Source organism: Esox lucius, chromosome 17, assembly GCF_011004845.1.
Source record: "Esox lucius isolate fEsoLuc1 chromosome 17, fEsoLuc1.pri, whole genome shotgun sequence".
NCBI lineage: Eukaryota > Metazoa > Chordata > Actinopteri > Esociformes > Esocidae > Esox > Esox lucius.
In genome coordinates, this window is record NC_047585.1 from 31559128 (window position 1) to 31584400 (window position 25273).

At 43.8% G+C, this 25273-nt stretch overlaps 2 protein-coding genes across 3 annotated transcripts; both read right to left on the reverse strand.

Moving 5' to 3' along the window:
* Positions 1-581: 581 nt before the first annotated feature.
* kdm5ba (lysine (K)-specific demethylase 5Ba) lies at positions 582-19473 on the reverse strand. The gene is made up of 27 exons (XM_010881134.3): positions 19382-19473; positions 18718-18885; positions 15938-16015; positions 15063-15185; positions 14700-14870; positions 13099-13224; positions 11832-11928; positions 11569-11666; positions 11223-11381; positions 9878-9997; positions 9548-9706; positions 9103-9284; positions 8710-8872; positions 8506-8625; positions 6557-6751; positions 6193-6374; positions 5858-5979; positions 5442-5592; positions 5196-5316; positions 4716-5071; positions 3766-3904; positions 3220-3399; positions 2783-2941; positions 1980-2466; positions 1622-1830; positions 1260-1490; positions 582-966 (listed from the first exon to the last, which is right to left on the reverse strand). The coding sequence occupies exons 2-27, from the start codon at positions 18868-18870 to the stop codon at positions 832-834; spliced, it is 4416 nt and encodes a 1471-aa protein (XP_010879436.2). The 5' UTR covers positions 18871-18885; positions 19382-19473; the 3' UTR covers positions 582-831.
* A 2286-nt stretch (positions 19474-21759) lies between these two features.
* rabif (RAB interacting factor) lies at positions 21760-25068 on the reverse strand. 2 transcript variants are annotated; one of them, XM_034287322.1, is made up of 3 exons: positions 24033-25068; positions 22782-22864; positions 21760-21994 (listed from the first exon to the last, which is right to left on the reverse strand). In XM_034287322.1, the coding sequence occupies exons 1-3, from the start codon at positions 24183-24185 to the stop codon at positions 21988-21990; spliced, it is 243 nt and encodes an 80-aa protein (XP_034143213.1). In that variant the 5' UTR covers positions 24186-25068; the 3' UTR covers positions 21760-21987. The 2 variants fall into 2 exon arrangements, with proteins under 2 accessions (XP_034143213.1, XP_010879434.1); XM_010881132.4 differs by having other exon boundaries at positions 21760-22864; positions 24033-24706.
* Positions 25069-25273: the final 205 nt, after the last annotated feature.

Genomic DNA, 25273 nt, shown 5'->3' on the forward strand with positions numbered 1-25273 from the left:
ACATAACTACTGGAGTTAGTCTAGAAAGATTCTACATTGACAAAAAAACACAAGGCTGAATTTTTTATATTTTTATTTCTTATGCAAACTGCAACATATGAAATATATTTACCCAAAGGAGGAAAAATAGTCAAACGATACCCGTGGCAGTTAATTCACACAGTTCCTTATGTTAGCCATGTTGCAAGTCACACATCATTTTCAACCTACACAGCCTAGAAAGGGGGTTCTATAGGTTCCATTTTATAGAACCATTTCTAACCACAAACATAGCTCAGACAAACTGAACTCCAATTTATTAACAGTTCAGTTATTGATCAGATAAATAATATTAGCTCTACAAGAAGAAAAGAGGTTCAGATTGTTCAGATGCATGTACAAAAACTGGGTTCCAAAAATGTTGTCCAATTGACTTCTTTTGGATGAAAAAAAATCCCTGCGTTGTTGTCATTACATGCAAGTAAAGTCAGTCAAGTGAAACGTCCCGTTTCCTCCACATTCGCCTCCATTGACAGCTGGAACCTCACAGCACAAACTGCATCACGTTGTTGTTGTTGATTGGAAAGATGAAGTTACTTGGCTGTAAAGCCAGCCACTAGAATAAAACAGCGATGGAAAAAGTCTCAATAGCTTTGAAAAGCAGGTCTGGGAAGGAGAAAGTAGCAACGTTGTCACCAAGAAGAGCAAGATCAGGAAGGTCCATGAGGCGGCGGTGGGGAGAGAGCACAGCGAAGGAGGAAGGGAGGAGTTCACTGGGTGGTGAGGAAGGGAGGAGTTCACTGGGTGGTAATGCACCCAGAGCTGTGACTTTGAACAGAGCAGTTGGTCCTTTTACTCCCTGTTGTGGTCCGGCTGTGTGCAGCTGATACAGATGTAGTCCTCTTTCTCAGCCTGCGCCGCAGACACGCCCACACAGATCTGGTGGAACCACTGCTGGCAGTTTCCATCACACTGGACCCAATTCACCTGAGGAAGGGCCACAGGAATTGGACATGAGTTGTGTAATCATGTGGGTCGTAGATCATTTCTAATCTTAATAAATAGAACGGATAGTCAATGTGTCTTAATGGAGTAGACAGTCTAAATTAAATTATGATCGTACAATCGTTTTTTTGATGGCAGACTTCATAGAAATCAACATTTACTCCCAATCATAACAAAAGACAGAAATGGGTCCCTTGCGGAATAGTGCCTAAAGGTGTTCTGAGACATTAGACTCGTCTTCATATAGTCCTGTTGAACCTGGGTGTGACACTGACCTGTTTCCCTTCTGGCTCCCGGCACCATGGGGCAGCACACAGGGTGAAGTCTTCGTCCGAGTCCGATGGGAACAGGTCCGTGTGAGTGGAGGTGGGTGACGACATCCCTTTGACTTCCTGGCTCCTCTCCTTGTTCATCTTGGGTTTCTTTTTGCGGGGCTTCTTGGCTTTCTCCTTTCGCTCAGAGCTCTCCTCCACATGCCGCTTGGTCCTCTTGCTGTTCACAGAATCCTTCACAGGTGGGGAAAAGTCATGTTTTCGTTTGAATGTCATTTTTGACACACAGAAAACTCACCCCTCAACCACATTGAGTGGTTGACCTGCTATGTAAAATGTGATTAATAGAAGTAGACTGATGTTACCTGGTTGTGAGGGGGGCTCCCTCCCTGAGTGTTGTGCTGGTGTTGGTCCTGTTCCGCGCTGTGCTGTGGCGAGGGGCTGTCTGAGTGCTGGGGATGGGGGCGTGGGGCCAGTCTGCTGACGAGGGACCTGTACAGCCACTGGGTCTCAGGAAGGGTCACCTGCAGTAGGAGGCCCTCCACCATCAGCTCCTCCAGCTCAGGGCTCAGTCCTGAAAATGCCAACAAACACCACAGCCCATTGCAATTTTGAATTAATTCCACATGACTTGTTTCAACAGAAACTGACCGAAATTCTAATGCGAGGGTTTGGGATACTAGCTTTAGGTGTCCGATTATTTGCCCCTAGCTCCAAACATACCCTGGAGAGGAATGCTCCGATGCTCCATGTAAAACGACACGCCGTTCGTTTGAGGACCCAGAGACCAGGAAGGACTGGAGGCGCCCCAGCGCTGGTGTGACGTCTCCCCCAGCACCCCCTCAGAGGAGGCCTGCTGCACGCGGTGCTGCCAGCGGACTGTCCTCTCGATCAGAAAGCGCAGGGCGTCCCCTTCAGGCAGCCGCACCCGGATCCGCTGCAGGGAGGCCAGCAGGGGGAGCACCCGGTCCAGGGGGGGCTTCTCAGAGCGCCGGCACTGGGGGCACAGCCAGGCCTGGTTGGGCAGGGGGTCCTGGTGGGTGAGGCAGCCGCGGTGGAAGCAGTCACGGCAGAGCTCACACTGCAGCATGGCGCCGGACACTCGAAACGCCCCGGCGTCGCCGGTCGGCAGCAGCCTGGACTCATTGTAGGCCCGGATGGTCATCAGGCTCTCCAGCTCCTTGTGGCGCACCTCAGCCAGAGTGGCCATCTAGAGAGGAACCGGCGTAGGTTGGCATGAGCACACAATCCTCATTACGTCAGCATACATCCCAACCAAGCCGTGACCTACACTGCTGTAGTACAGAGTTACAATAACTGATGAAGCCACGGATGGAACCAATCACGCATCTGGATATCGTTAGGAGCTCATGTAAGTGGGTCTCTTAGGACAGTTGAAGACCACAGATAAACGCAAACGTTCAACACATTCATGGCTAGGTGTTAAGTTTATCAAGGTGAACCAGTTACATGGCCTGCTTAGGCGTTCAGCGACACACAGACACACGGGGGGAGGCAGAACATACGGCTGAGGAAGAGTCTTTGCTCTCTGAGAGGGCCCTCTCCACGTCACCCAGGCAGTCCAGCCGGGCCCCATTTCTCCAGCCGCACTGGGCCACATCCTTGGTCCTTTTGAACTTTGACTTGTGAGACCCCGTCCCAGCGTCACACAGGGGGCACAGCACCTTAACACAGAGGGCAATCAGTCAAACCCAACTATCCGATGGACGTTACATTAACAGTGATTACAAGGTTGATTCCTAAATGGTACCCAGTTTACTTGGTTTCTTCTGATATTTAAACAGCAGTTAAGAGCTTACATTAAATAGCATGAAATGCAGATGCAGCAGGGTGTTTCAAATTGAAAGAACAGGTCTGAAAACATGTGAGGTCAGCCCAGCCGAGGTAACTCTTAAGGTGTCCGATTGTGGGCTGTGGCATAAGACGGTTGTCCATAATGTACCTCCAATAGAGAGTAAGGGGAGTTCTTCATTAGAAAGGTCTTGGCAGCACTCTCCTTCCAGGCCTGCACGTCAGAGATCAGGGCCTCCAGGCGAGCCAGAGGGTCAAGCCAGACAGGAATGATCTTGGCCCGGGACACCAGGTCAGTCAAGGTATCCAGGACAGGAATCCGACTTGTCAGCTAATTATAGAAATTACATTCAGATTACATTCAAAATTAAAAAGTACCATACCATTAAAATTCTGGTTCTTGCCCATATTACTTTAGGTCAACTAATTAAGTGCTCAGAGATTCCATATGGGTTCAAGCTAGAATGTTAAGGCTATATTCCCTATGCAGTCAACAGAGCCCCTGTGTAAATGTCCTTATGCCACCTGATACGCACAGAACACCATTCACCAGGGTCAGAGTCACATCAACCAGCTCCCGCTTTCGCTCTCCTGTCGCTCCACACATCAGTCAAAATATAAAAACTATTCCACAAAACAAACATCTTTAGAAGTACAGCTAAGTGTGCCATACGGGATGCAGCCAGGATCCTCATACCTGCAGGGCGTCAGCTTCCTGAAGCCAGTCTTTAGCCTGGTCCACTGTGTCCTTCAGCAGAAGACAGTTGGGCAAATAGGCTGGGATACTTTCCACCTCTTGCAGAGCTGCCTCAAGGGTCTCCACACAGTGATGGGGCCTAGAGAAAATGAAAGCCCCAAAATGGGCAATATTGCCTTTATTAATGTCAAGTTCTGTAAACAGCGTTTTAGGTCATCCCAAAAGCAGGTGAAACAATATTAGTCCATATGGATTCAGTGGTAACATAGGCACTGTTAAGAGTTTGCTTTAACAAACCAACAGAAGAACTCCTTAATGCAATGTTGTTTATGGACAGTGGAATGTTCTGTACACCATGTTTCTGTAAGTTGACTGAAGTGTAGTCAATCAATATAATAAAATTTAAAAAAGTATGGTCCAACATGTCTCAAAGCCAACTGCCACAGTTAACCCTAATGGCAGTGTGGCGCAGCTATGGAACTAGTCTAAACCGAGGCATGAGCCAGCAGAGCATGGTCCCAACCTACTGATCCAGTTAATCCACCAGGAAGCAGCTTTCAAATCAGAATGCAAGCATCGCACTTTTCACCATGTTGGCTGAACACCAAGCATCTTTTCACTAGGTACTGTCAGCATTTACCATGTCATTTTGCTTAATTTAGTTATACAGATATCATTCAATTTCATTAATCTTATTGTCACTCAGCAACTTCCTAATGAAAACACTGCCTACAGCTTTACAGTTATCATTATCCATTATTTCAGTTTGGAAATACATTAGGACATTAAGACTTCCTCTGCTACAACAACTGTGGGTCTGCAGGCACATCACAAGGGCAGGGAAAATACACAACCACAGAACGGTTTCTTGTGAGGATAGAACCCGTCGACCCTGTATATTCAGCCATAGTTCTCTAAGGGGGCTCTACTGCCTCCTGGACCAGTCTCACCTGGCCTCCATCAGGCTGAGCGCCCGCTCCTCCCAGTGCTCCGACACAGTGAGCAGCTCCTGTAGGCGTGCCATGGCCCTCTCCACTGAGGCGTGAGGGGCCAAGCCCACCCCTTGGTCTATCAGCCTCCGCATGGTGTCAAGACAGAGGCTGTGGGGTCGGTCGCTGGCCCCCTGCACCCCCTCTAGCCAGCGCGCCTGCTCCAGCCTCTCCCGGAGCACGGACAGCTGGGGCAGCTCCACGTCCAGGCCGAGGCTGGCGTCCAGCAGGCACTGCAGATCGGCCGGGCTGGGAGCCTCGTCGAGGAGGAGCCTCTCACTGCGCTGCTGGAAGTCATCCACGCGGGTAAGAAGGTCCTAGGAGGAAATACAACCAACTGTAGTTCGGCACTCTCCCGGTGGTGAAAGACCGACGGCAGTGGGCGAATGGGGTCAGGCGTGTCTCTGACAGTAGCCAAGGGTGGTGGTCCGTTAAGGGTACCTGGAGTAACGGGGCCTGGCGGATGCTGCAGGGTAGGTTCTGCAGCTGCCTGACGAACGTTCTGAGCTCCTCCACTGTTAGCAGGTTCTGGCTCTGGGACTTCCCTCCACCTGAACGATATCTGTTGACACAAGCTAACATCAGAGGCTAACCTACAGAGCACACAAGCTTAGGATGTGCAAACGCTTTAGGAATCAGTCACCCCTGACTTGAACATTACAAGTCCTAGTGAGAGTCCGTCTGTACCTGGTCTGCCTCTTGCCATTGAGAAGCTGCTGGGCCACCACAGCACACTTCTCCGCATCCAGGGTCACGGCACGGAGTCGCAGCAGGAGGTCACCCTGAGGGAACCGCTTCACCTCAGCCTTCTCCACTAGGGAGCGCAGTTCCTCCAAGCCTGAACGTAGATCGACAAACAACGCTTCAGACAGCATCAACAAAGCATTAAACGACTCATTGTCCAAGGATCAAGCGAGCATGCGATTAGAAAAAGGGTAGAGAATAATCATGAGCACAACTCCATTAAAAGGCAATATATCAGGTTGACACAAAGCACGTAACATTTGGGAAGATCCTGACCTCCTAGGGTTATGCAAATAAGCCATGTCTTTCTGCCCTCTGACTAATGACCGACTTTAACTCCAACGAGGCCTCCTACTCACTGCTTTTCTTGTTTCTGTCTTCCAGTATGTTAGTGACACGGGAGACCCAGTCTGTGTAGGACTCAGCACGCAGAGTGACAGCCTCCTTCATGGGGTAGAGCTCCGCCATAGTGAACCTATAGCTGGAGCAAAACACACAGCCAGGTAAACACCAGCCCGCCAGGCATCTGAACACGGCCATCCTGGGTAAGGAATAGCGGTCACATCCATTTATTTTCTAGCCGGGTGACATGTCTTTTCTTCCCCCAGGCGGTAAAGGATGCTCACTTGTGTACCCTTATTGCAAGTAGAATTTCTTTCCTAAAACAGGTTTTTGTGCATGGCATGTGCCTTACTTGAGCGTGAGGTTGCTGGGGGGGCAGCAGCAGAGGTCCTGGGCGTGGTGCAGACACACCAGCTGGCCGGGGCTGCAGGGACAGGTGAGGGCAGACAGGTAGCAGGTGGTCCTGCACTTTGAACACTGGCGCTCCTCGTCTGGCAGCAGGTCGTACTCCACCTGCTGGGACTGCTGAACGCCCTGGGGACACACAGGGTACACACTCACATTAGTAGCAGAACACAGACACATCTGGCCTATAGATTCACCATAATATCTAATTAGATTATTTTACCTGTGGACGAGTGAAGGCACATTTGAAGAGTGCACGCGACCACACACACACACACACTTCAAGAATGTACTGGTTAATGACATCTTACCATCTTGTTGACTTTGGCTCTCAGCTCGTCTTCCTCCTGGACCATGGCATTCAGGTCTTGCTGTACAGCTGACGCTAGGGCCACATCCATGGTGTCGGCCGTGGAGGCCATTTTGCAGACCATCTCATCATGGGAGAACACACAGTATCGGTTTAGCTGCCGATAGTGGTCCACACACATGCGGCCCATGGGCATCTGAGATGACAGAGGGGGAAGATTTGACTTATAAGAGTAGCATTTAGTGGTCCGGAAGTCCAGGCCACTGCCTCTAGTAAACATTTACTCTTGCAGCTTGGTTTCAAATACAAACCAGAGAGCAACAACTCTGAAGAGAGTTCACAAATGTGGAAAAGACAAGTTCAGACCCAGAAAGCGCAACTTCAAACCACTGGTTTTAAATCAGTATTATAATACTTGAGAGCTAGAAGGTTGACAGACTTGTTTGAATTAGCTGAATCAGATGTCAATGCTGTGTTGGTACCAGAGGAGGTACACAACTATTACCTAATTAGTTAGCTTGACATAATAGCTCCATCTGAATATTATTACAATTAATATTGAATTAGCCATAAAAAAAACAGATGACTAAAGTCAACGCAAGTATGATTTCACTGGTCTTTAACTCAAAGCATAGTCGTTTCATTCAGGGAAATTAAGACAGTAACCCTGCCCCAGTTAGTTGGGGAGGATCTATGTAGATGTGTTCAGATGGAAATGGGCCAGGCTAAAGGTGAGTGACATTTTAGCAGTTACAGTGGGGCGAAAAAGTATTTAGTCAGCCACCAATTGTGCAAGTTCTCCCACTTAAAAAGATAAGGCCTGTAATTTTCATCATAGGTACACTTCAACTGAGACAAAACGAGAAAAAATGTATCCAGAAAATGACATTTAATGAATTTATTGGTAAATTCCTCTGTACAATAAGTATTTGGTCACCTACAAACAAGCAAGATTCCTGGCTCTCACAGACCTGTAACAGCTTCTTTAAAATGCTCCTCTGTCCTCCACTCGTTACCTGTATTAATGGCACCGGTTTGAACTTATCAGTATGAAAGACACCTGTCCACAACCTCAAACAGTCACACTCAACTCATCGTGTTTGGAGGAGAACAAATGCGGAGTTGCATCCAAAGAACACCATACCTACTGTGAAGCATGGGGGTGGAAACATCATGCTTTGGGGCTGATTTTCTGCAAAGGGACAAGGACGACTGATCCGTGTAAAGGAAAGAATGGGGCCATGGATCATGAAATTGAGTGAAAACCTCCTTCCATCAGCAAGGGCATTGAAGATGAAACGTGGCTGGGTCTTTCAGCATGACAATGATCCCCAACACACCGCCCAGGCAACGGAGTGGTTTCTTAAGAAGCTTTTCAAGGTCCTGGAGTGGCCTAGCCAGTCACCAGATCTCAACCCCATAGAAAATCTTTGGAGGGAGTTGAAAGTCTGTGTTGCCCAGCGACAGCCCCAAAACATCACTGCTCTAGAGGAGATCTGCATGGAGGAATGGGCCAAAATACCAGCAACAGTGTGCGAAAACCTCGTGAAGACTTACAGAAAACATTTGACCTCTGTCATTGCCAACAAAGGGTATATAACAAAGTATTTAGATTAACTTTTGTTATTGACCAAATACTTTTTTTCCACCATAATTCGCCAATAAATTCATAAAAAAATCCTACAATGTGATTTTCTAGATTTTATTTTCTCATTTTGTCTCTCAAAGTTGAAGTGTACCCATGATGAAAATTACAGGCCTCTGATCTTTTTAAGTGGGAGAACTTGCACAATTGGTGGCTGACTAAATACTTTTTTGCCCCACTGTATCCAGATGACCAAAGAAATCATCAACTCCTCAAACCGGTTTCATATTATACACTATAGGCAAGAGGATTTCGGCTCACTCTGCTTCTTTAGGCTACCGATGTGGGAATTTAAGGCATCTTACCCAGTCCATGGTACAGAAGTTGACAGCCTCAGCAAAGTTAAATCCCTGGTTGAAGCCGCTGTGGTAGGCCCTGGGGAAGGTGATGACAAACTCACCAGCACACTGATTGGTGCGATAGATCTAGAGAAGAGGGGGTGTAAAGTCAAGGTTAGGCCGCTACTACAGTACACGCTGGGTGCATGTGTGTGTATGGATGACTCTTACCGGAACGCCATGATTCATCAGTGTGTTGGGGTTCATGATAGTGACCAGCTGATGCAGGAGGTCAGGTTGCGACTCAAACAGCTCCGGCGCCAGTTTCCTCATCACACACTCCAGCTTCTCTGCAGCAGAACCCGGAGCCCCGTACCATGTCTTGGGCTCTCCCCTGAGAACAGACAAGCCAAATTATCATGCACTATTTCCCGTTAGCGCTGAAGATTAAGGTGTATTCTTGTGAACTTCACGTCAACCAATGAACTCCAATACTAATGCGTTGAGCCATTTGCTTAGTGCTGTTCAGTGCTAATACCCAGGGGATGTTCTTGGTCTAATCACAAATTCAAGAAAGACTCCTGGGCCCCTGGCATGACTTGTTTGACCGTGAGCAATATGTACCAGTGTAGGTAGTTGATGGAGTAGCTCCAGTGGTCTTCGATGTGCCAGCAGAAGGAGGAGAAGCACATGCCCACATAAAGCCAGGGTAACTTCATCCCACAGATGTCAGCCGTAACGTGAGTCAGCACAGAGGAGTCCATCACAGGCATATTGTTCAGGTTCCAGCCACAGCTCAAGTAATCCTAAGGGTAAGATAGTTTGGTCAGGTATCAGTTAAAGCTTTTCTCAATTCAGGATGACAGTCTGATATGGGCTGGTGTCCAATCTCCCATAGTATCACCTTAAATAAACCCAACAAGTAAGGGGGATCTTAAGCTATAGAACGAACTGAAAAAAGTAGTCAATTCTCATTCATGCTACATGACATGAAGCATTTCTCTTCTCTTTAAAGGTGTGGTAAGGGCAACTCCAGAACTGTTCCAAAGCCAAGGAGAACAGTGTGTACCTCATCCTCAGGGGAGACCTGGAATCGACCGCCTCTGATTGGGAAGCCACTCCCAAACTCCTTGGAGGCAATGTCTGCGCCGTACTCCACAGTCACATCCTCTTCGATAGTGCTGACCAGCCGCCAGAACTCCTTCTCCACCAGCTCTGTGGGAACCATCTGACAGACACATCAAAACCATTACTTTAACTTATTTCACTAGCTGAGCTACATCTAAACTTTTATTAAGCTTGAGCAGAAAATAACTTTATAACTATATACCACAAAAAAAAATAAAAGTAGTTCCATACCCTAATGAACACAACGTTGACCGTACATCAACAAACTTACATGAACTGGCATGTTGAAATAGTCTGACTTGAAAGAGTCAGCCATGTCTCCAAACCCACGGAGGGAGTATTCCCTGCTAGCCTGCTCGAAGCCAAAGGCTACCTGGGGTTTGCCGCACTCCTTTAGGGAAGACAATGAGAGATAAGTACTGATGAAGATACTTTATGCTGTGAAATGTTGGTAATATCTTTGATAACAATAGCAACACTGTAGTGATAACTTGATAGACAAACACATCAGCTGTGGAGCTCAAATTTGGTTGCTCGCTGTCTCGTAATGGAAAGCGTGACAGTAGCCATGTAGCCGTTTAACTTGGTTGTTATCTCGCGTTTCTCCAGATTTCATTCAAATATGGAAAATGCCATTGCTAACTAGACCACTCATTGTCCAGTTTGATACATCTGTCAGACTAAAATAAAAGTTGTCTTCCCGCAAATGTTTCGCTTGTGCAGCAGCAAGCTCTTACTCTCACTAGCTAGCCAAGAAGCAGTAATGTTGCACTTCGCTGATGACGTTGTCACTTGATCGCGATGATGTCCTGCATCTGACAAAAGATGTAGGCCACATACTTCCCCTTATCATTTATAAAAACTTGTCTTGAGATTCCCCTTGTGTTTACTTTATTATGATCATATTAACTGTACAGACCTCATTTGACTGCTGGCTCAATCTTGTCGCAATATTGTTTTATGCAAACTGCGATGTTCGTTCTTTCTATTGATTGTTAATAGGAGAAACGTTTTATTATTCCAAGTTACATTAATGTGTTGTCAAATTAAAAAAAGAATACATGCTCTTTAAATCAAAGTTAACTTGTACTTTGGTTTTGGTTTTTGTGCCAGGTCTGTTTGAAATGTGTGAGAAAATGATTTATTTTGAGAACTTTTAGTAATCAACAGCGGCACTCTAGAATTGTATTGGGGTCTAAAGGGTAAAATTTACAAGTTCTAAGTCACTTCAAATTGAGTGATTCTTTATTAGGGGCTGCAAATGGGGATTAGCTAAAGACTGTCCTTTCAAGTATATAGCCTAATATTATTTGAGGTTTTCGTTAGCACTTCAGTAAGTACTGTGATTGCGTTGTAATATCGTGATGAATCGTGACGTATTGAATCGTAACATGTGTATCGTGATACGATTCAATACATCATAACGTATTGCCAATACCCACCCCTAGTATGTCGTCAATTCAAAAAGTTAACCAAACTCCCAAAAAATCTGAGGAGAATTCAAAGGTACTTCCTGAATTGACCTGACCCTTGTTGATGCCTCCGCAGCCAGCAGCCCCTGTTGCCAGGGGTTGTTTACAGTAAGGTAATTGGGGCTGGGGGAGCCGGTCTGTCACCTGAGCCAGGCACTTGGGGCACCTCCAGTCTCCTTTGGGGACATCGTGGAGCGGTGGAATCAGACAAAAGGTGTGGTAGCTGTCATCACAGCCGTCACAAAGCAGCAAGCGGTCCTCTTCGCTCCCACTGCCACACACCAGACACATGTACTGATCCACCTGAGAAAGAGCAGCGCCACACCAGCCTTATTACACTATGAAGCACAAACCGCTGCAGTCACCAACACCATTCGCAGTTTACTTCGGGCAAGACCTGAAACGCTATCCAGTATGGTCATAAACTCAATAGGAGCCAATTAGTACTGATTAGCTGAAACTCATCCCAATAAAAACATACTTTACTCACTGTGGGGTCCTTTTTCTTAGAAAGAAGATTCTCTTTGTCACTTATTTGTTCCTCATGCTCAGTAGGTTCCTGTTTCACCTGAACAGGTATCACTTCCACTGAAACACATTTATCATCAAAATGTTACAAGGCTAGAATATACAGTATGTACTCGAACCACCACAAACCGTGCAAACTGGAAAATACTAAAACCTCAATTTGTTAATGAAATCCAGCAGTTGTACGTTGCCCGAGACATAACTAGAAGAAAGGTGTGTGTTTACCAGGGTGCGGCTCTGGCTTGGCAACATAGGAACCCATTCTCCGTCTCAGGTTGGGTCGGTTCTCACAGTCCACAGCCTCAGTCTTTATACAGCCTTTCTGCATGTCAGAGGGAGACGGGGGGGCTTAGCAATGTGGGTTACAACAGGAAATTCACAAATGGACACCTTTTCTAGAGCTCATAGGGAAGATTGACTATGATAACACGTTTACACTACAATGGTTTTAATGAGATGAATAAGACTTATTGCCAGACTTGCATTAGAGATAATTTTTAGAGCACAAACAGGCGAGAACGTCAGTCGCTGCACACCACCTTATCAGGTAACGTGGGACACTTGGCAGGCAGATTCTCGCCCCTACTAAGGTTAAGACGTCTTACTCCGTATGTACTGGAGTGGAATAAGCTGTGACGCATGTCAGGGTCTGAAGTTCTTCCGGCTCCATGTATAAACAGAATGCCAACTAGAATATACATTTCCTCTACTAGACATGAGCCAAATAAAATGGTTAGGCAGGTGAGCATTTCAAATAGTTATATCACTTGTAGCCCAACTGCTACAGCATGAAAAGGCTGAATAATGAAATCAAGTTGTCCATCTGCATATCACAATGGGCTAATCATTAGCTAGATTAAACTCTATAAAACACTGCCTACCCCCAAGGATGTTAGAATTAAGCCTGCCTATCCATTCAACGTCATTAGGAAGCGATAACACTGGCCAATTTAAGCTTTGATCATTTCTATGACTGACCAAGTAGCTGCATTAAAAGATGATAGAACAATGACAGTGAGGGGACAAAACTACATTGGAAAAAAAATGTATACAAATAAAAGGATGCCAAATTATGTATACTTCTCTAGTGGGAAAATGCATGGCTATAAACCAGGTGTTTCAAATCCTGAATGATGATTACAGTGGTATGACACTGTACACCAGGGGTAAGACAAATCAGTTTAGCGCCCATATTGCATTGGTAACTGGTTTACAGCAGCAATAAGGAATATCTGGGATCATGGTATATTAAAAAAGATATCACTGCTAAGCACTGTGTCCAGGCACTCTGCAATATACCACACCTCCGCTTAAGAGTTTAGGACTTATTGCATAACAAAAAATGCAGAGACATCTCCATAAAAAAAGAACAGGGCATTTAGACATTCATGCAGTGTCATTTGGATTTTGTTAATTTATTCATAGACTTAATCGTCACGTTGGGCCCTGGAAATGACTGTGGGATAGCCTTATGACTTTGGAAGAGGCTCACCTCAGCTCTCATGCGCTTGGCTCTGCGAGCAATGCTGCAGGTCTCCACAGGTTGGACAGACTGGCGCTGAGGCAGGTCATGGGGGATGTAGTCTGTATCCTTGGTGTCATTGGTTAGCGTGGGCTTCTGTAAAAGAGACCATAGGGAATGAATGGGCAACTAGAACAGAGTCCACATAATAGCAGAGATTTTTACAGATGAAAATATGAAAAGTGATGAAAGTTTGCAAGCTTTTACTAATATACCAAACCAGAAACCTAAACAGAGGCAGGGCCATGTGGTGACAGGTGTGTTGTTGTCTTAAGCCTGACCCACACAGGACATGTACAGATATTACTATAAACAATTATAAAATGACTGTCTTATTCCAGTCAACAGACGAGACTACGTCAACAACACGTTTTAAGCATTCCTTGTTCCTGTGTTTCTATTCTGTCCAAATAGGCCTTTAAAGATCTCATGGAGGTTCCATTCCAATTATTTCCATTGTTGCCTTCGGGGGAGAAAATAGAAATTGTAATGGGGTTCTTGAATACCATGGCTTGATAATAAATCACTAGCCAGATCAGCACGTGGTATCTGGTCTTTCTGTTGACTCGCTCACATGACAAAGAGGACAGGCAGCAACACTGTGGAGGGAGGTGGGGGTTGGGGATACTGACACTCAGCTCTCTGGGGTATCAGTGCTAGGGCAGCAGCTAGGCCTCTCATTAACATGCTACACAGGGAGAGTGGTTGAAAGGGGAAAAGGGGAGTGGTGGAGGTCAAGGCCAGAGGCTGACTGGGAGGCCCGTAGCACTGCAGAGAAGAACTGCTTCTAACCACAAAACCCAAGCAGGGCCTCGATGTTCAATCGAAGAAGCTGCATGAGAAAAACAACTTCAAATACAAACATGAAGTGACTAGATTAAACAAAACGTCAGAGGCCCAAACAAGCCTATAACTCGGTTTTCTACAACTACAAGGATTCTACAACTATCATACATGGGGGAAAACCAGAGCTACAGCAGTTAAGACCCAGTAAGTTCTTAATTATTGTCAATCTCTGGCAAAACGTCAAAATTCCAGGGTAGTGCAGAAGAGGCCGTGAGTGCCAGTTCACCTCAACAGACAGTTAATAATTAGCTTAATATAGGGTAACGCTCTAAATACAGAGACAGAGGGGAGGAACAAGTCATTTTAACACAGAACTACTGTCAAAATGAGCAATTACTTATACAGTTGACCCATTTATAGCACTGACCTGGCTTCCATCTAGGCAAGTAGTATTAAATAGATTGTATCTCGACAGCAAAATATGGGACACATTGTTGTTATTTTTTTTTAATAAACTCGTCATTTTGCTAACAGCATGTCCACACCATTGGCAACGCATAACACCTCAGGCCTCAAGAAGGATAGTAAACATTCCAGAGCAAAGCATCTGCTTGGAGGAAATGACCAAGCTACTGATCAGAAAGTGGCAAGGACAAGAGAAAATCCGGTTGATAGGGAAGATTACTAAGGACAGTGCGGACTGAGAAATACAGGAGAAAGTGTGGGAGACAATGCAGAAGAGACATGAGGAGGGCGGCATGGAGAGAGGGACTCATCCCACGCACCAGAAGGTTGGCTCCGGTCTGGAACAGGTTGTAAGGGTAGAGGATCCTCTCGTAGTGGGAGCGCAGATGAGAGCCAATGGCTTTCCCTGGAGCAAAGCCCATCTTCAGGGCTATCTTAGACCAGCGTCTCTCTCTGCAAACGGCTTCAAATCCCCCCTCATCGTTCACCAACTGGGACAGGAAGGAAGACGCCAATCAATTACTTTCACTGAGATTGGGGTTCATTACAATTTGTAAACATGGCACAATAAGAACAATATAGCAGCCCCATAAGTGTTTGACACCAAAGCCTCCTGGACAACCGCCAAAACACAAACAAAAAAAGATGCCTAAATTCAGCATGAGCCAGAAGTTGTTCCATACCTTGTTGAGTTGGTACAGGTCCAGAATCTTTCGTTCGACATGAGGGATCTTCAAGGTGCACCCTTGCAGCTCCCAAAATTTTGCGATTTGATCAAGGAAGTTGAGCTTGACTCTGGTTTGAGCCTACACAGTATCAAGATAAACACAGGAAGTCAAGGTACATTTTACTCATTGCCAAAATGAAATAATACCACAATTACATAAGAAAACCAAATGAAATGTTTAAATAATATAGAAAATGGTGACATGCATGCCCTTTATTTACTATTACCATTGTTTATATAATAATGAAACCCTGCCATGCTACTTTCAGTTATGGGGGAAGTGAACTACGACATATCTAGGTCATTTATTTTTTCTTGTCATTTATTTTCTATAACAATTAGGTAACTTTAGTAAATGAAGCTGAAATTATCAGCGTGAAGTAATTGGTAACTAGGTAAACTATTTTCAGAGAAGCTTCCCAAAAATGTCTCATTTTAATTGCTGACATTGACATTTAAACTAGCTTACTGCCTTAAAGGGGTACCAGTGACCTTTGACCTGATACCATCAGCTCTCTCTACAAAGCAAGTTTAGAGGGCAGGGAGAACAGACATCAATAGATACCCTGCTGTTGGTGTTTAGAACCCTGTTGAAGCCCCTGCTCTACTGACAATGCCACTCATTGGATTAAATAAAGTACTCTGATTCACCTAAGAATACATACCATTGAACAAATCCACCAAATTCACTTTGTGGAACATCTCATTGTAAATATTCATTCATTTAAGAATGATGATTATGTAGAGTACATCTAGTTGCTCATAGTGTAACCTGATACGACAGCATTACCACTGTATGGATGAACCAGTTGGAGAGGTAAATGAACATACCTCCAGTTCATTAAGTCTCTGGATCCTGGGAGTGAAGTGCAGCCTGTCAACGTCGCAAGCAAATGGTGGCTGCCATTCCTGTAGGAGCAAACACCATCTTGTCAGACTGATTCACAAGTCAACACTTCTCATAGCTCAAGCTCCATACTAGGAATAAAAGCAATCAACCCAGAGTTCCAAAAACATTACCATTAGTATCACACCAATAATTAAAAGGTCTCCTTGATGGCTTAAATTTTTTTAAATGGAAATTAAATAGCTACTCAGGTGATATGCTGATTAACCTAATGCAAATATTAGACAGGCATGCTAAAATTCTCTCATTTACAAACAGACCTACAGGTGTAACCATAGTTACTTTCACGGTGCATCACTTATGTCAGCACTGGATGAGCAGCAGCAATAAAGTACTTAATGCAAACAAAGGAGGAATGTTTTCCTTTTTCCCCTTTGATATCAGGCCTCAGAGTCGCCATCTCTTTTCCATTCACTTCCTGTAAAACGGATGGTTCACATAAAGACTGACTTAAAACAGGAAATTCACTGTGGTGGAGATAGAACATCAAGGTCACTACAGATACCTTATCTTTGAGAGTAGATCACTTGTGACCTTGTAAGGCTTCTCAGCGTCAGCAGACTTGTTTCAATGTGCACGATAACTCAGGAACAATGAGAAACAAGCATTTTAAATAGCCTAAACAAGCGTTGCCTCCATCACACAGCAATTCTGCAAACTGAGGCCCAGTGACAAATACAAAACACTTTCATAAAAGGTAGAAGAGTCTATCATTAAAACCAACACCCCCCAAAGGGAAAACTGTCATTCAGCCTGAAAGGCGAATCAGCTAGTCTAAGCGCCCTCCAATTGTGGAAAAAAAAGCAGATGGGAAAACCTGGACCTGGGTGATGACGACCCTTTGACTCTGGGCCATGCACTGCAGTAAGAGCATGCAGATGGGCTGATTGAAATGTGGCTTCTTTGTACAGTAGGCACTACGACAGAACGGACCATTGCCTATAACCACTCCCATTCTATACAAACTACTATCATCTGAATGGCTAGACAAATTCAGCCCTCAGACTGCCTACCGTAGGCACAAAGTTAAAGCAAGTTTTGAATCCATTGTGTGAAAAACAAAACATTCTGACAGCTAAACTACTGTTTAAGAGAGTAAATGGAAAGTTTATCAAAGGTAAAATTGGGGTTTTTGAGAAAGTGGTTGACTCTCAGTGCCAAGGGCATGGCAGACAGGGCAGATAAGGAAAAGCCAGTAACAACTCAACTACGGGGGTAGCTAGAAAAAACGGTTTCACTAGGGAGAAGAATATGTAATCCACAACAATTGGGGCAAGGACTAAACACTATGCTTCTAAAATAAAATATGTTTTATGGTGAACAGGTTGCCTTGGTAGTTTCGTAAACAGTTCAGATTCAAGTAATCACTGTTTCATAGCATTTTATTAGCCTATTTTGTTACTGCATTAGTAATCTCTAAGAGAAGCAAATTTAGTCAGCTGTGTCTGGAGATGAGTAAACCAGTGGAATAGCGGGGAGGTCCATATTCCGGTTGTGTACGTTTTTCAACTCAAAATGTTTTCTATAATCAAGGTATGAAACCACCATTAGGTTAACAGAAACATTGTTACCTGGGAAAATAACTACTAATTTGAAGCATCATCCAAATTACTATGTTTAATCTAACACCATCAAGTATACTATGGAAAATTGTGCAGATGTATTATTGCAAAGCATGGCAATAATTCCATTCTAACAGTCAATTGGTTTGCACACAGTCCTGCCCACACCCACAACCACAAAGACAACATGGAGGACATTACCAAGCTGAAAGACAGGCCTACAACAACATACAGGCCTCTGAATCACCATCACTCCCAGTTAAGATAAAATAATCTTGGTTGTGTAGGCAAAAGGCAACTACACAATCTTCTTTCGGTCTGCACAATAAGCTGTCCCTAATGCTCTTGTGGAGATTTTAACTAGATAATATAAGGGCGCTCTATTACCTAACATGGTCCAATAAGTAATGAGCTCAAAGCAAAGAAATGTCGCAAGTGCAGCCCAATAGAACCATGATCCATTCTCCCCGATCTTTAACAGTGTATGAAATGTGATTCACTGGAGTCGACAATTCAGATTCATCAACAGCTAATCTGTTGTCATTTACAACGAATCGCTCTCCATAAAGAGTTTGTCGTGATGCACGTAGCTGTCACACGCCAATCCAGTATCAAAACATTGGGATGTCAACGCAAACTAAATGTAAAACGCAATATGGAAGGTTATATTACAAATAATCTTCAATTTTTCATCAGAAAACATAATTGGTTACATACGGGAAGGCACTTTAGTACAATGGGGAAAATGTCTCATTTCCGTGTCATTTTACAATTAACAATTCCACAAGAGACAAGACAACCAATCTTCCAACCTTTTTAACAGTCAAGTTGACCAATAGCTTCTAAAGTTACATTATACTTGGATGGAACGTTTCCTGCGTAACACCGGCTATACTTTATTGTAACTTTATCGCAAGTCTATCCACACATAACTGCGTGCGTGTACATACAATATACATAGAGGCACTCAAAAACACACGTAGCCTACGCTCGCATAGAAGCAGGCAATTCAACTCAAGCCGTAATCCGCCATGTTGAAAATCTGTCTAAAAAGATAACTAAACGACCAAAAACGTCATCAGTAACAGTTACAAAATGTTTCAGCAGGAGGTTGAAATAATTCCTTTATTAAAGAAACTCACCTTAGGTGGTCGGACCTTGCAGATACCCGTTTTCTCTGCAATAGGCCGTATTTTGTTGATATACGCAAATGGGTCGGCAAATTCCTCCCAACTGGGCTCAAAAACAGGACACTCCGGTGGAGCAATGAACTCGTTGGGCCGAGGCTGGGTCATCGTTGCATCTTCGTTCTAAATATCGGAGAATTACAATTCTAAATATTTTTATTAAAAGTTAAATGAAAGCTCTGTCCTTTGAAGACTACTGCTCCCTTTAACTATGTCAATTAAGAACATCGCCAATCACTCATTGAGGTCGCTCTCGCATTATCTGGTCCGGGGACAAACACCTGCATCCGCTTCACAAAGTAGAGACCCCATACACGAATAACAATGCCAGACTACATTTTTTTCGCACAAATGAACTCCATGCATAGGTAAATCGAGGCTAGATATGAAAAATAAGGCATTGTCAAAGCACCAGAATGCACTTATAGCAACAAAAAACGATACTGACATAAATTAGAAAAATGTTAAGTGATGATACTTCAACATGATCCAAAATATAACCAATACTATCGCTTGTAATTTACAATTGTTCACAGCCGTATGAGTAAAAATTATAATAGTTGTCCTTTATATACTGTAACTAATGCATAAAAACAATGATTTTTTTTCTTTCTTTTACCTTTCTGAGTTATGCCTTCTAGTGATAGTGAAACGGATGAGCGCATTCATACTAAAGCCTCGTGGTGAACCGGGACTTATTTTTTAAATGGACTCTATGGGCTCGGTGATTGGGCGTCCCTTAGATTCTGGTGGGAGGAGGGTGCGGAGCGGTGCGGAGACAGGGGCAACAGACTTTACCAATGGGCGCGTTCGAGCAGATTGTTTTTGTCAAGACGTTAACAAACGTTGGTCATCGCAATTCAAAGTGTATTGCATTATGGGTATAATCATTTCAGACTTAAGAATACATGTAAACCGATGTCAACAGCATGACGTTTACAACAGCCATGTAATAGAAGCCCAGGAATTGTCAACTGCAGTCCAGTCAAAGACTGTAACCATGTTCAAGAGAATAAAAATAAAACTGGATTAACTGATCAACATATCACCTTGCACGGATAAATAACAACTCATTATTATTTGTAAATCAGTTATAATTCATCCATGATAAATGACCCATGGTTAAAAATGAAATGTTTCATAGATAAATGAACTAACTAATCTGCACATACAGGTGCATCTAAAAAAATATTGTGGAGAAGTTCATTTTTTTCCCGTAATTCAAATCAAAAAGTTACACCTTCCTATGTTCTAGATTCATTACACATAAAGTGAAACATTTGAAGCCTTTTTTGTTTCAATCTTGATGATTACATCTTATAAGCTCATGGTTATCAAAAAGGCAGTATCTGACTAAAAATCTATAATACAGAAACGTCGACTTGAGTATGTACATTTATGGACTCACTACTTGGTCAGGGCTCCTTTTGCACGAATTACTGCATCAATGTGGTGTGGCATGGAGGCAATCAGCCTGTGGCACTGTTGAGTTGTTATGGAAGCCCAGGTAGCTTTGATAGTGGCCTTCGGCTCTTCTATGTTGTTGGGTCTGGTGTAATCTCATTTTCCTTTTGACAATACCCAATAGATTCTCTATGGGGTTTAGGTCAGGCGAGTTGGCTGGCCAGTCAAGCACAGTCATAACATAGGCAACAAACCAGTTACCAGTCGTTTTAGCACAGTGGGCAGGTGCCAAGTCCTGCTGGAAAAGGAAATCAGCATCTCCATAAAGCATGTCAGCAGATGGAAGCAAGCAGTGCTCAAATCTCCTGGTAGACGGCTGCATTGACTTGATAAAACACAGTGGAACAACACCAGCTGATGACAAGGCACCCCAAATCATTACAGACTGTGGAAACTTCACACTGGACTTCAAGCAACTTGGATTCTGTGCCTCTCCACTCTTCCTCCAGACTCTGGGATGTTGATTTCCATCCGAAAAGAGCACTTTGGACCACTGAGCAACGATCCAGTTCATTTTCTGCTTTGCCCAGGTAAGACACTTCTGACGTTGTCTCTGGGTCAGGAGTGGCTTGACACTACGAATGCAACACTTGTAGCCCATTTCCTGGACATGTCTGTGAGTGATGACGCTTGATGCTGACTCCAGCCTCAGTCCACTCCTTGTGATGCTCCCCCAAGTTCCTGTATCGGCTTTGCTTGACATTCCTCTCAAGGCTGCAGTCATCCCTGTTACTTGTGCACCTTTTCCTACCACACTTTTCCCTTCCAGTCAACTTTCCATGAATATGCTTTGATACAGCACTCTGCAAACAGCCAGCCCTTTCCGCAATGACCTTCTGTGGCTTACCCTCCACGTGGAGGGTGTCAATGAGTATCTTCTGGACAACTGTCAAGTCAGCAGTCTTCCCCATTAATGTGGTTGTGTGTACTGATGGCTCAGGGAGTTAATTAGATGATTAGAGCTCTTCTCAGGTCAACATTGCTGTATTATAAACATTTTTATTCTATTATTTTGAGATCCTGGATTCTCAATCTACTTCCAGACAACGTTCTTCTGTTACTGTTTTTTGGAATCAAACGGCCCTACATCAGGCCTGCCCAACCCGGTTCTTAGAGATCTATCTTCCTGTAGGTTCTCTCAGACCCTAATTTAGCAAACCAGATTATAATAATTACCTAAATCGGAAGCTAAATCAGGTTAGTCATAACTGGATTGGAAAGAAGACCTACAGGACAGTAGATCTCCAGGTGTTGGGCAACCCTGCTCTTTATGCTATATTATTAATGCACGTTTCCTGTTTTTGGTGGAAGACAAAAATTCAACTGTACATACCCTATTCAAAAAATCAGTAGAAATCAGTGACTGGATCAACCATAACTAATCATAGTATCAAAGCAACTGGCATGTTAACCTATTGATTCCTGAGATTAATATAGACATTTTCTTGGAGGTCCTCAGATCCATTCTCCGTGGTAGATAAATGTTTGGCCGTAACATTTGGCTGAACAAACAGTATCCAGGGAACGAAAAGCTCAGAACGGTTTGACAGATTTTATTTTTCAGAGTTAAGAACGTGTGTGGTTGCAGAGAAAGAAGGAAAACAATACATTAACAATAGAGCAAGGGTAATTAAGTCCGTAACACAGATGTAATGGAGCACATTCCGGAATATTCCATGGCGAGCAAGTACTGTACAGAGTTAATGGGGCCGCTGGAGTTAGTTGACACCAGCCGGGCCAACCACGGTGGCAGAGAAGTAGTCAAAGACTGTTGTACATGAAAAGACGAAACATGGTCTCTTAGAGTTAATCAGCAACAAATACATACAGCACACTGACCATCACTCCCATAAGTCAGCATAGAATGGTGTGCCAAGCCACTACACACACCAACCATTCAAACAGTAGAAATCCACATTTCTTTATAATACCATCTGCAACAAGAGAGTTAGTAGAATCAGAAAGTCTGAAAATATTTCAGAAGCAGAAAGTAATTCCAGATGCTGCAAAGTTAACCTCAGACCAAAACGTTAACAGCAGTACACGGGTTAGTTGCAGTCTCGTATTAAAAAATTATTTTATAAGACCTGTTTCAGAGAACCACACCAATACCATTGTTGATGAGTAAAGAACAAATTATTCGAATGACCACTCGGCCTTGTTGAGCTGAGGAACTGGATCCTAGCACCAGCCAGAGAGGGGAATGAAAAGAGGACAGTTAAGCACAAGACAGACCCATGTTTGTCACCCATGAACAGTGGCTAAATCGTTGGGACCTCAGTCGAATCACCACTGTCAATCGACACCCGGCAGGTAATCTACTGTGGACGGCTGACGTATGCGTTGGTCTGTCTTGTCCTTCAGTTTCTAACATTTTGTCAAGGCCACATTAGGCGTGATTGACTCTTTCCAGTGCAACATAAAAGCTCTTTATGTCATCTAGGCAGTGCCAGCCAATGGGTCCAATCTCACAGTCCGCACAAATGAGGTACTTGATTCTTCCCACGTCCTTAGTGAAGCCCACATTTTCAAAGGTGTACATGTCATCGACTAACCAGTGGGCAGTTAGTGTATCCCCATCCACGGATCCCTCTGATTGGGTGATAGTGGTCTTCTTCCGCATTGAGGGCAGGAACAGCTGGTAAATATTGAGGAAAAAAGGCAAAACATGATTCGTCATTACAATTAGTCTATACAATAAACACAAGTAAAATTCCACTCCCTGGCATGTTATGGCCACTCCAATTTTGCTTGGTATCATTGTCCTGATGAAAGGTGAATTTCCTTCAAAGCTTTAGGTTTCTGTAGACTGTAGCAGTTATTCACTATTTTCCTCCATCCATTCTTCCTTCAATTGTACTAAGATATCCAGTCCCTGCTGATGAGAAACATCCTCATAGCATAATGCTGCCACCAACATGCTTCACTGTAGGGATGGTGTGTAAGGCACTGAGTGTTAGGATTGCTCCATATGTAGACCTTTTTGACAAAAACATACAGTGCAACCTTAGTCTCATCTAACCAATAACCTTTTCCTACATTGCAGATGGGTCATGCTTTCAGAGTTATATACAGGGCAGTTATTTTGCAGAGCTCTTGATATGATTACTCCACTCCCTACAACTAAACAGCAGCTCCTTCAAAGTGACTGTTGGCCTCTGAGGCTTCTCTCACAATTCTCCTTGTTTCAGTGTTTTGAGGGATAGCCTTTTCTTGGCAGTGCCTTGGGGCAGCTTCCACATCCTGATTAGTGATCCAACCATGCTCACTGGGATGTCAAGACAAATTGATATTTTGCACCCTTTTCCTAATCTAAGCCTTTGTAACACCCCATCCAAAAAAGTAAACAAAGATTCCTATGCTGGGTCTTGCAATAAAGCACCCACCTGTTTGTGAAGTGGTTTCCAATTCCAGTCCTCTACCCCCAACAGCACATATTTTCCACATAGCCCCAGCCAAGCAGAGCTGATTGAACTTGTCAACAGACTATCAGGCACTCATTGAGTTGAATTGGGTATGCTTGTCCAAGACTACAACGGCATGCCCACTTATATGCAAACACTGACAAATCCATGTTTGCTTTTCGAGGTGTAGCAGCATCAATGATGTATGCAATAATTTGTTTAGGCAGTGCTTGGCAATGCAAACCACGTCCATGATACGAGAACCCCCTACCGATTGAGAAAACTTAAAATGTTTCGTGGCATAATTACCTCGGTGACTAATTTATACAATTAGAGCGGGAATCCAGAATGATTATGGTGTAATTCTGGATGTGGAAGCTGGGCTAAAGACATGAACCATACCTCCTTCTCTGCGAACACCGCCATGCCTGGGCACAGCACCTTCGATCCACAACGTTGGCACAAAACTGACTTAATGTTCGTTCCATCCTCTGACACTAGCGTAGACCGGTCGACGCTTCCTTCAGTGGGTGGTGACTGTTCGTGGTTGTCCATGTTTAACCCAGAAGGTAACTTTTTACAGTATGTGACTGATATTCTACACAAATAGAGCCGACGGTTTTTTGTTAACTTGGCAGCTAAGCCACTGCTCCAGTTACACCGTTTTCCAAATCTTTGCCGTACAACCCTGTTTAAAGTGACTAGAGTACGCCAAAGCACGAGTCATACACGTAATATAACTAATCTGTTTCTAAACAATTTAGTTACAGCATTGGGCTATATCACTGACAACCGACCGAACGATCAAGCGTTGCTGGACAATGTGCACAAGTTGAAACTTCCGTTTGGAAACCACATCGCTAAATAATATCGTTCCTCCCTTCCATGTGACGTTTTATTGATTGTATTTAAAATAAAGTTACCACTTTTTTTATTGTGTAATACATTTTAGCAAAATATTTTTTTCAATTATTTTACCAGGTAAAACACTTCACTTCTATATCAACAACATGGGTTGCGAGAGAAATGGATCAGACATCTATCCTGCTAATATGACTGGTTAGTAAGGTCAACAATATATAATTATATTAAAACAAACGTCCACATGAATAACGGCCACCGTAAAGCCGGTTCGTGTTTCTCTTGTACACGTATGCGAACGCTTCGCAATTACATCGTCTAATCCTAGGCAACCAATTCGTAAGAGAAACTAACCAGGTAATAGCCTACAACACTAAATGCAATGGTCCTTCAATTAACTAGCTTACGCCTGTAATAATAATTTTATCGCACGTTTTCATAAAGCAAGATCGGTTTTTCGCCCCAAGTTAGTGCAGTTCCTACCTATTGCTTCAACAGTCGTTGCTGAAATAGGTAAGGTGGATGAAGATATCAGAATTCAGATCAATGTTAATATCACTAACCCTACGTTTCAATATATGGCACGCCACATGATTTAATTAATAAGGCGTGGGCTGTGTAGTATATGGCCAATATACCATGGATAATAACTATTCTTAGTGACTTGACATGGCGCTTAGCCGTGGTTTATTAGCTAAATTTCACATCCCCGAGAAGTCTCACTGATATAAGTGTTATAATGACATTTGCGCAGTAAAAGTAACTATACGCATTCAAGATTC

Coding starts and splice junctions, on each gene's coding strand:
- kdm5ba (XM_010881134.3), bottom strand. CDS start 18,870: ATGACCCAGCCTCGGCCCAACGAGTTCATTGCTCCACCGGAGTGTCCT. Junction 11,929..13,098: donor CCAAGCGCATGAGAGCTGAG/GTGAGCCTCTTC, acceptor TCTGACATGCAG/AAAGGCTGTATAAAGACTGA. Junction 5,317..5,441: donor AATGGCAAGAGGCAGACCAG/GTACAGACGGAC, acceptor TTGTGTCAACAG/ATATCGTTCAGGTGGAGGGA.
- rabif (XM_010881132.4), bottom strand. CDS start 24,185: ATGGACAACCACGAACAGTCACCACCCACTGAAGGAAGCGTCGACCGG. Junction 22,865..24,032: donor CGGTGTTCGCAGAGAAGGAG/GTATGGTTCATG, acceptor AATATTTACCAG/CTGTTCCTGCCCTCAATGCG.